This window comes from Salvelinus alpinus, chromosome 2 (assembly GCF_045679555.1).
Source record: "Salvelinus alpinus chromosome 2, SLU_Salpinus.1, whole genome shotgun sequence".
Lineage (NCBI taxonomy): Eukaryota > Metazoa > Chordata > Actinopteri > Salmoniformes > Salmonidae > Salvelinus > Salvelinus alpinus.
Genome location: NC_092087.1, coordinates 91,556,222 through 91,565,774, shown reverse-complemented (window position 1 = coordinate 91,565,774; position 9,553 = coordinate 91,556,222). Strand labels below are relative to the sequence as shown.

General features: G+C 42.1%; 2 protein-coding genes across 2 annotated transcripts; both read left to right on the top strand.

The window, feature by feature from the left end:
- Window positions 1-396: 396 nt before the first annotated feature.
- LOC139551519 (nanos homolog 3-like) lies at window positions 397-2,187 on the top strand. The gene has a single exon (XM_071362884.1). It carries the CDS (start codon window positions 537-539, stop codon window positions 1,182-1,184), a length of 648 nt encoding a protein of 215 aa, XP_071218985.1. The 5' UTR covers window positions 397-536; the 3' UTR covers window positions 1,185-2,187.
- A 3,504-nt stretch (window positions 2,188-5,691) lies between these two features.
- LOC139551502 (nanos homolog 3-like) lies at window positions 5,692-6,430 on the top strand. The gene has a single exon (XM_071362883.1). The coding sequence runs from the start codon at window positions 5,723-5,725 to the stop codon at window positions 6,365-6,367; it is 645 nt and encodes a 214-aa protein (XP_071218984.1). The 5' UTR covers window positions 5,692-5,722; the 3' UTR covers window positions 6,368-6,430.
- Window positions 6,431-9,553: the final 3,123 nt, after the last annotated feature.

The window sequence follows — 9,553 nt, the reverse complement described above, 5'->3', positions numbered from 1 at the left end:
TGACGCGATGAGCCAGGAGAAATGTTACAATAACTTAATGGTGGTAGTAGTGAACAGCAAGGAAGTCGACGCAGTTTTGAATTTTAACAGAGAAAGAAGACGAACCGCTCAGTGATATTTTGTTATTAAAATAGGCTATTATCAAACAGCTTCCTATAACAAAAAATTAGAAGTCCGATCAATTTAGACCCTAGAATAGATTCAACACTTATATTTTAAGTTTTCTAATATTGAGTAAAATTGTATCCCAAATAGTTGATCTTCTAAAGTGACCAATTTAGCAGTTGTCAGTTTGAAACCATTTAATTGGCTGTTGTCGCGTGCCACGGACTCCGCACTGCTCGCGCACGACACCATCTGATTGGCTGCTTTCCAAAACACGGACAAGCCCAAAGATGCATGTTGTCAAGCCTTCAGTCGAGTTGTCAATTAATTGAACACATCGCACTGTTCAGAAGTTTAGACACCGCGTTCTTTATTCTGGCACATTCTGATCGTTATCAGACACTGTTGGGCTATTAAAAAAAAGTGTGAGAATGAACGGTATGATTTGTCAATTTATAGACCTACCGCCTTACATGGAGTCCGAAAACAGGAGATTCCAACCGTGGCGGGACTACATGAAGCTAGCGGACGCAGTGCGGGAGATGCAGTTAGGAAACTTCACCTCAGAACCGTCAACCGTTGAGGGTCATGACTCCGGGATATGCTCGACCATGGTGGAATTTGAAGAGTTTCTGCCGCGAGCCTTGCTGTCACCGATAACACCTGTGGCGACACCACCCCTACGGCACGAAATGGAACCCCTGGATTCAGAAATCGACCTCTTGCATGAAGACGCTCCTTTATGGCCGAGCAGCGCCGAGGGTCCCGAGCCCCCTACAGCAGCATCCAGACCCTCCGTGGGCACCCGGGGCCAGAGGGAGAGAAAGAAGGCGACCCGCTCCAAGACGCCGGAGGAGGTGCCATCGCCTGAGCGCAAGATCTGCAGCTTCTGCAAACACAACGGGGAGTCTGAGTCTGTATTTGAGTCCCACAGTCTCAAGAACCAGGATGGGGACGTGGTGTGCCCGTACCTGCGGCAGTATATCTGCCCTCTCTGTGGGGCCACCGGGGCTCAAGCCCACACCAAGCGCTTCTGTCCCCGGGTGGAAACCACCTACAGGTCGGTCTATGTCAAGTGATAGAAACGCTAGCTCTGGTCCAGACCGTTACTGCGCTACCCTCTAGACCTACTAACATAGTCAACTTGTTGTTGCGAGATGGGTGGGACCAGAGCGAGAGAAGCGCTGAAGAGACTGCTGTTGTGTTGGCGACTTCCTTTAGCGTCTCTAACACACTGGATGCGGACAGTTGTAAGAGGATTTACGAGTGGATATTTAGCTTAGAAGTCGTTTGGAACAGGCTGACTAGTTTGTAGACTATGTAATAGCCTGTTAGTCGTGTGATTTTATTTATTGACTTTACTTTTTCTCGTGTGTTTTCAACTATTGTCGCTTATTTCTATGTATTTATGACGTGTGGTTTTTGATTATTTGCATGCCCGTTCACTTGTTCTTTACAACACATTGTGGTTGTTTTTTTTCCCTTTAAAGTGTAAATGTCTCTGTCTGTCTGTGACCAAACTAACTGCTTCTTTACATGTTGGTGGTGTGAGATTTTGTAAAACCTCCCATCCTCTATTACTGTGTCGCCTACTGAACCGCCCTTATCAACAAACTCTCACTAGAGAATTAGACGTGTATCCACGTTTCTCCCTGCTACTTTGGGGAGGAAAAAAAGTGTTTTCTTGTTTTGAGACTGTTTTCCTGACTTTAAAACGACATGCTCTAATCTACCTGTACATCTACAAGTCTACAGGCCTAAAATAACATGTATCAGAACATTACCATTGACAAGACAACTGCTAGTTTATGACGTGGTGTGCAGAGCTACTTTGTATGTCTCATTTACCGTGCTAGCTACTATTTTAAACTGTTATACTTGTATTTTAATTACTTCAATAGATCTAGAAGTGTTATTTTTTTATATATTTTTTTACTTTTCAACCTCTGCATCTTACATTGGCTGTACAGGACTTTTAATGTTAAGTCTAATCTCACTTTAAAGAACATTATGTTGAATAGTATGTTTGTTTATTATTATGCATGTCTTCTATAATAATAACAATAAAATCTGCACTGGCTACTCCTGTGTGTCTTAATTATCAGCGAGGTGTCCCTGAAAAGGTGTCCCGAAAAAGGTGTCCCAAATGGCATTCTTATTCCTAATTAGTGCCCTACTTTTGATCAGGGGCCATTGGGCTGTGGTATAAAGTAGTGCACTATATGGGGCTGTGGTCTAAAGTAGTGCACTATATAGGACTGTGGTCTAAAGTAGTGCACTATATAGGGCTGTGGTCTAAAGCAGTGCACTATATAGGGCTGTGGTCTAAAGTAGTGCACTATATAGGGCTGTGGTCTAAAGTAGTGCACTATATAGGGCTGTGGTCTAAAGTAGTGCACTATATAGGCCTGTGGTCTAAAGTAGTGCACTATATAGGGCATTGTCTACAGGAAGACTTTAGATCTTAGTGGTGAAGGTGATCTTTATGCTGGGAATCTTTTTAGACTGGTTAGTTATTCCAAAGGCAATGGAACATCTGAGCTATCTTTGTTGCAGATGCCTGGTAACAGTTGAATAAGATGAGAAAACGTAATAAACCTGCCACTGCTCTTCATTAAGCTTTAAGCATCGGCCTCGAGATCTTGCTCAGAGCTGTTTTTAGTTTGCACCCGTATGTAGACATTGCTCCGCCCACATCCGTTCAATGCATCGAATGGGGTTGGAGTACAGGGAACACAAGCGTATGTTACCACATATAACAATGTGCATTTCATAAGTATTCTTATAAGGTGTGTATATAAAGTATTAAACGATACTGTAAAACCACAACGATGACATGACCCATCAAGTAAGTTTTTATAAATCATCGCGTACTGTGCAAGAAAAAGCGTCAGAGTAATATGAAGTGGAGACATCAACTCATGTTCACATTTACAGCATAACATGCACGGACATTTCATTATTAATTAAGACCTTTAGGCAATAATGTCTGGAGGGTGAAAATCCCAAAACATTCTCTTTTACAAAGAGTATTATTTATATCAACCTCCCCTGTCTGATATCTTGACTTTCTCTATGCCACAAAATCTGAAGGTAACGGGAGAAGAGCCGTCAGACTGTATGGCATTACTCAATGACACTGACCCCAATCTCAAATTCACTATGGAATGTGACACTAAACGTGTTCATTACCTCGATATGTGGATTGAGAAATCAAATGGAACCCTGTTTACAACTCTGTATAGAAAAGAAACGGACATAAATACTCTAATACAGGCGAACAGCTTCCACGCCGAGCCGTTTAAAAAGAGGACTTCCAAGAAGCTCGTTTTTCAGTCTGCGCCGTATATGCCACTCCACTCCGGACAATCTAGAAAAAGAAGCGGTGCGCAATAGGGCTCTAAGAAGCCGCTACTCTCCGCAATGTGTGGCTGGAGCTTGATTTGGCGATGGGGAAAACACGAGATGGAGTCCTACAAAATTGACCCACTAGCTAAAGAACACTGTAATGTTCACCACCACATATACTTTGAACTCGCGCAAAGTGGGAGATGCTGTCAAGACACACATTGACATGTTTTATCATCGGACCCAGCTCTGCCAGCTGAATTTAAGGACCCACCATATATTGTATATAGGAGAGGTCGCAATTTACGCAACAAATTGGTCCATGCCAACTACCAGCCACAAAATAAAGTGAGCCAGGCGCTTTTACGCCCTCTTCCGAATGGTAGCTATAAATGCAGAGGCTGCGCACTGTACTACAGTGCCACATACCTAGTGTTTAGAGCGTTGGGCTAGTAACCGAGAAGTTGCAAGTTCGAATCCCCGAGCTGACAAGGTATAAATCTGTCATTCTACTCCTGAACAAGGCTCCACTGTTCCTAGGCCGTCATTGTAAATTAGAATTTGTTCTTAACTGACATGCCTATTTAAATAATAAATCCCTGTGCGTGTTATGTTGTAAATGTGGACATGAGTTAATGCCGCTACTTCAAATTACTTTGATGCTTTTTCTTGCACTGTACCCGACGATTTATGAAAACTTACTTGATAGGTCGATGTCCTCGTTGTGGTTTTACAGTCATTTTTAATACCTTTTATGTACACATTTCATTAGAATACATAATATGACATTTGAAATGTATTTATTCTTTTGAAACGTTGTGTAATGTTTACTGTTCATTTTTTATTTCACTTGAAACATTGAATTGAGAGAGAGAAGAGATGGAGGAGGGTTTGGAGAGTTTAGGACCTCATCCCTGTTCTCCTCCTCTCCTGTGTTAACTAAGGTTAGGACCTCATCCCCTGTTCTCCTCCTCTCCTGTGTTAACTAAGGTTAGGACCTCATCCCTGTTCTCCTCCTCTCCTGTGTTAACTAAGGAGGAGAGATCCTAATCTATGTGTCCATTTGAGCAGACAGCCATCTAGCCAATCAGAGCTCAGAGATCTGTGGGGCGGATCAGGCTGACTTCTAAAGTTCATTAGGTCAAAGGTCATCACTAGGAGAAAGTGGTGAAGAAGTAGAAGGATGGAGGGAGAGGAGGGAAAAGAGAGGAAGACTCACTTTAGGTAGGAGAGTTCTCTGATCAGGCCACAGACCAGTTCTGTAGCGTCTTCATGCCCTTCCTCTTTCTCCTCTTCCTCTCTCTCACTAGTTAAGGGGAAGAGAGAGACAGAGAATGGCATCATTCCCTATATAATGCACTACTTTTCACCAGGGCCACATGTGCATTATATGGGGAATAAGGGTTTATCGTAGGCTTCAAAACAAGCGAATACAAAGTTCTAAAATAGTGTACTGGTTCTAGGAAGATGGATAAATGTAACTGACCAGTAATGTTCCTGAAACCAGATGAAATATCTAGGTCAGTGGTTATCGCTGGGTACTGCAGGTGGGCCGCAATATTGGGGGGATAAAAATAAAACAATCTTCCAAAAATAATAACAGTTGAGGTTACTGAGCTCTTCAGTAAGACCATTCTTTATTTTGTTTGACTTTTACCCCTTTTTCTGCCCAATTTCGTGATATCCAATTGGTAGTTACAGTCTTACCCCATCGCTGCAACTCCAGTACGGGCTCCGGAGAGGCGAGGTTCGAGAGCCATGCGTCCTCCGAAACATTACCCGTCAACCTCTCCTTCACCCCCATTCCCTCCACCCATCCCTCCAACTCCGCAGTACCAATACCAATATTTACTGGAATGATTCGATGAGCCAGGAGAAATGTGAACAGCAAGGAAGTCGAAGCAGTTTTGAATTTTAACAGAGAAAGAAGGCCACCCGCTCAGTGATATTTTATTAAAATAGGCTATTATAAAACATCTTATAACTAAGTATTATAATCTAAGTCCTATCAATTTAGACCCTAGAATAGATTAAACAATTATCTTTGAAGTGTTTGAATATTGTTGAGGAGTAAAATTGTATCCCAAATAGTTGATTTTCTAAAATGACCAATTTAGCAGCTGTCGGTTTGAAACCATTTGATTGGCTGTTGTCACTTGGCACGGCCCCCGCACAACACCATTTGATTGGCTGCTTTCCAAAACACGGACAGGTCAAAACCTGCGTGTTGTCCAACTTGCCTTCAGTTTAGTTCTCAATTCATTGAACCATGGCATCGTTTAGTTATCAACTCCAACATCTACCGAAAATGGAGTCCGAAAATAAGACTTTCCAACTGTGGCGGGACTACATGAAGCTAGCGGACGCAGTGCGGGAGATGAAGTTAGGGAACTTCACATCAGAACCGTCAACCGTTGACGGTCATCACTCCAGTATATGCTCGACCATGGTGGAATTTGAACAGTTCCCGCCGCGAGCCTTGCTGTCGCCGATAGCACCGGTGACGATACCACCCCTACGGCACGAAAAGGAATCCCTGGGTTCCAAAATTGTCCCCTTGCGTAAAGACGCTCCTTTATGGCCGAGCAGCGCCGAGGGTCCCGAGCCCCCTACAGCAGCGTCCAGACCCTCCGTGGGCACCCGGGGCCAGAGGGAGAGAAAGAATGCGACCCGCTCCAAGACGCCGGAGGAGGTGCCATCGCCTGAGCGCAAGATCTGCAGCTTCTGCAAACACAACGGGGAGTCAGAGTCTGTGTTTGAGTCCCACAGTCTCAAGAACCAGGATGGGGACGTGGTGTGCCCGTACCTCCGGCAGTATATCTGCCCTCTCTGCGGTGCCACCGGGGCCCAAGCCCACACCAAGCGCTTCTGTCCCCGGGTGGAAACCACCTACAGGTCGGTCTATGTCAAGTGATAGAAGCGCTAGCTCTGGTTCAGGCCGTTACTGCGCTAACCTCTAGACCTACTAACATAGTCAACTTGTTGTTGCGAGATGGGTGGGACCAGAGCGAGAGAAGCGCTGAAGAGACTGCTGTTGTGTTGGCGACTTCCTTTAGCGTCTCTAACACACTGGATGCGGACAGTTGTAAGAGGATTTACGAGTGGATATTTAGCTTAGAAGTCGTTTGGAACAGGCTGACTAGTTTGTAGACTATGTAATAGCCTGTTAGTCGTGTGATTTGTTTTATTTATTGCCTTTACTTTTTCTCGTGTGTTTTCAACTTTGTTTCACTTATTTATATGTATTTATAACGTGTGGTTTGTGATTATTTGCATGCCCGTGCACTTGTTCTTTACAACACATTGTGGCTTTGAGTTTTCTGTTTTTACTTTAAAGTGTAAATGTCTCTGTCTGTCTGTGACCAAACTAACTTGGTCTTTACATGTTGCTGTGAGCTTTTGTAAAACCTCCCAACCTCTTACTGTGTCGCCTACTGAACCGCCCTTATCAACAAACTCTCACTGCAGAATTAGACGTTTATCCACGTTTCTCCCTGCTACTTTGGGGAGGAAAAAAACGGAAGTGTTGTCTTGTTTTGAGACTTGTTTTCCTGACTCTTATTTTATAACGACATGCTCTAATCTAACTGTAGAGCTGCAAGTCTACAGTACTAAAATAACTATTATCAGAACATTACTATTGACAACAACACAACTTCTGTTTTATGACGTGGTGTGCTGAGCTACTTTTGTGTAATTGTATTTTACCATGCTAGCTACTATTTTAGTGTTATACTTGTATTTTAATATATCTAGAAGGGTGGTTTCTTGTTTTGTTTGTTTTTGTTGACTTTTCAACGTGTATACTACTTAGATTGGAGAGGAAAGCCCAACAAATGGTTGAAGCCTCCATTCATCCAAATCATAGACTGTTCTCTCTGCGGGGCCACCGGGGCTCAAGCCCACACCAAGCGCTTCTGTCCGCGGGTGGAAACCACCTACAGGTCGGTCTATGTCAAGTGATAGCGCTAGCTCTGGTCCAGGCCGTTACTGCGCTAGCTACTATTTTAGTGTTATACTTGTATTTTAATAGATCTAGAAGGGTTGTTTCTTGTTTTTGTGTGTTTTTTTAAACTTTCCAACGTGTATACTACTTAGATTGGAGAGGAAGGCCCAACAAATGGTTGAAGTCATCCAAATCATAGACTGCTCTCTCTGCCTCTGCACGGCAAGCGATACCAGAGCGCCAAGTCTAGGTCAAAAAGGTTCCTTAACAGGTTCGACCCCGAGTCATAAGACTGCTGAACAATTAATCACGTGGCCACCCGGAGTATTTACATTCACACACCCTCCCCCCCTTTGTTATTACACTTCTGCTACTTGCTGTTGATTATCAATGCATAGACACTTTACCCCAACCTAAATGTACAAATGACTTGGACTAACCTGTACCCCCGCACATTGACTCGGTACCGGTACCCCCTGTATATAGCCTCATTTATTGTTATTTTATTCTGTTACTTTTTATTTCATTGTTTACTTTATTTAGTAAATATTTTCTTAACCAACTAGGCAGTTTAAGAAATATAGTTAAGGGCTTGTAAGTAATTAATTCACGGTAAGATCTACCTACACCTGTTGTATTTGGCGCATGTGACGAATAAAATGTGATGTCATTTGATTGGCTGTATACGACTTTAACGTTAAATCTAATTTCACTTTACAGAACCTTATATTTAAATAGTATGTTTGTTTATTATTATGCATGTCTTCTATAATAATAACAATAGTATCTGCGTTGGCTACTCCTGTGTGTCTTAAGTATCAGCGAGGTGTCGTCTGGCCCGGTAACCTTGCGAGGGTTAACATGCTTAAATGTCTTACTCAAGTCGGCCACGGAGAAGGAGAACACACAGTCCTTGGTAGTGGCCTCGTTGGTGGCACTGTGTTATCCTCAAAGCAGGTGTCCCTGTCTGCACATCATGTTTGTGTCCCAAATGGAATTGTATTTCCTAAATGTAGGGCACTATATAGGGCTGTGGTCTAAAGTAGTGCACTATATAGGGCTGTGGTCAACAGTAGTGCACTATATAGGGCTGTGGTCTAAAGTAGTGCACTATATAGGTCTGTGGTCTAAAGTAGTGCACTATATAGGCCTGTGGTCTAAAGTAGTGCACTATATAGGGCATTGTCTACAGGTGGACTTTAGATCTTAGTGGTAAAGGTGATCTTTATGCTGGGAATCTTTTTAGACTGGTTAGTTATAAAAGCAACATGTTTCATAGAGCCACAACTGAGATGAGGAGATGTACAATAACCAAAGATTCACCTTAGTAATGATTTATTTTATATCACATTCTACAAAACACGGTAACTACATACTGTTCCAAACTGATGTCCCCAGCATTAGGAAAGACAGAGGAGAAGAAAATAACCCTTAAACCCGGTGGTAGCTTTTTATGCCAATTCAACCCTGCAAGTTAGAGGCTGCTGCACTAAATACACAGACATGGAATCACTGGCTACTTTAATAATGGAACATTAATCACTTTAATAATGTTTACATGCTGCTTTACTCATATCATATGTATATACTATATTCTATTCTACTGTATTTTAGTCAATGACACTCCGACATTACTCAGCATAATATTTATATATATATATATTTATATATATACGTCGAAGCATAGTGAACAGCAAGGAAGTTCCCTGTATATAGACTTTTTTCTATTGTGTTATTGACTGTACGCTTGTTTATTCCACGTGTAACTCTGTGTTGTTGTTTGTGTCTTACTGCTTTGCTTTATCTTGGCCAGGTCGCAGTTGTAAATGAGAACTTGTTCTCAACTGGCCTATCTGGTTAAATAAAGGTGAAATCAAATAAATATTTAAAAAAGCAGTTTTGAATTTTAACAGTTATTTTACTGATATTTTCTTATTAAAATAGGCTATTATCAAACAGCTTCCTATAACTAAGAATTAGAAGTCCTATCAATTTAGAACATAGAATAGATTAAACAGTTATATTTGAAGTTTTTAATATTGTTGAGGTGTAAAATTGACACGACAATTGTTTAATTCACACACTTATCAAGAGAACATCCCTACTGCATCTGATCTGGCCGACTCACTAAACACATGCTTCGTTTATAACTGA

Excerpts from the sequence above, each read along its gene's own strand:
- LOC139551519 (XM_071362884.1), top strand. The coding sequence starts at position 537 with ATGAACGGTATGATTTGTCAATTTATAGACCTACCGCCTTACATGGAG.
- LOC139551502 (XM_071362883.1), top strand. The coding sequence starts at position 5,723 with ATGGCATCGTTTAGTTATCAACTCCAACATCTACCGAAAATGGAGTCC.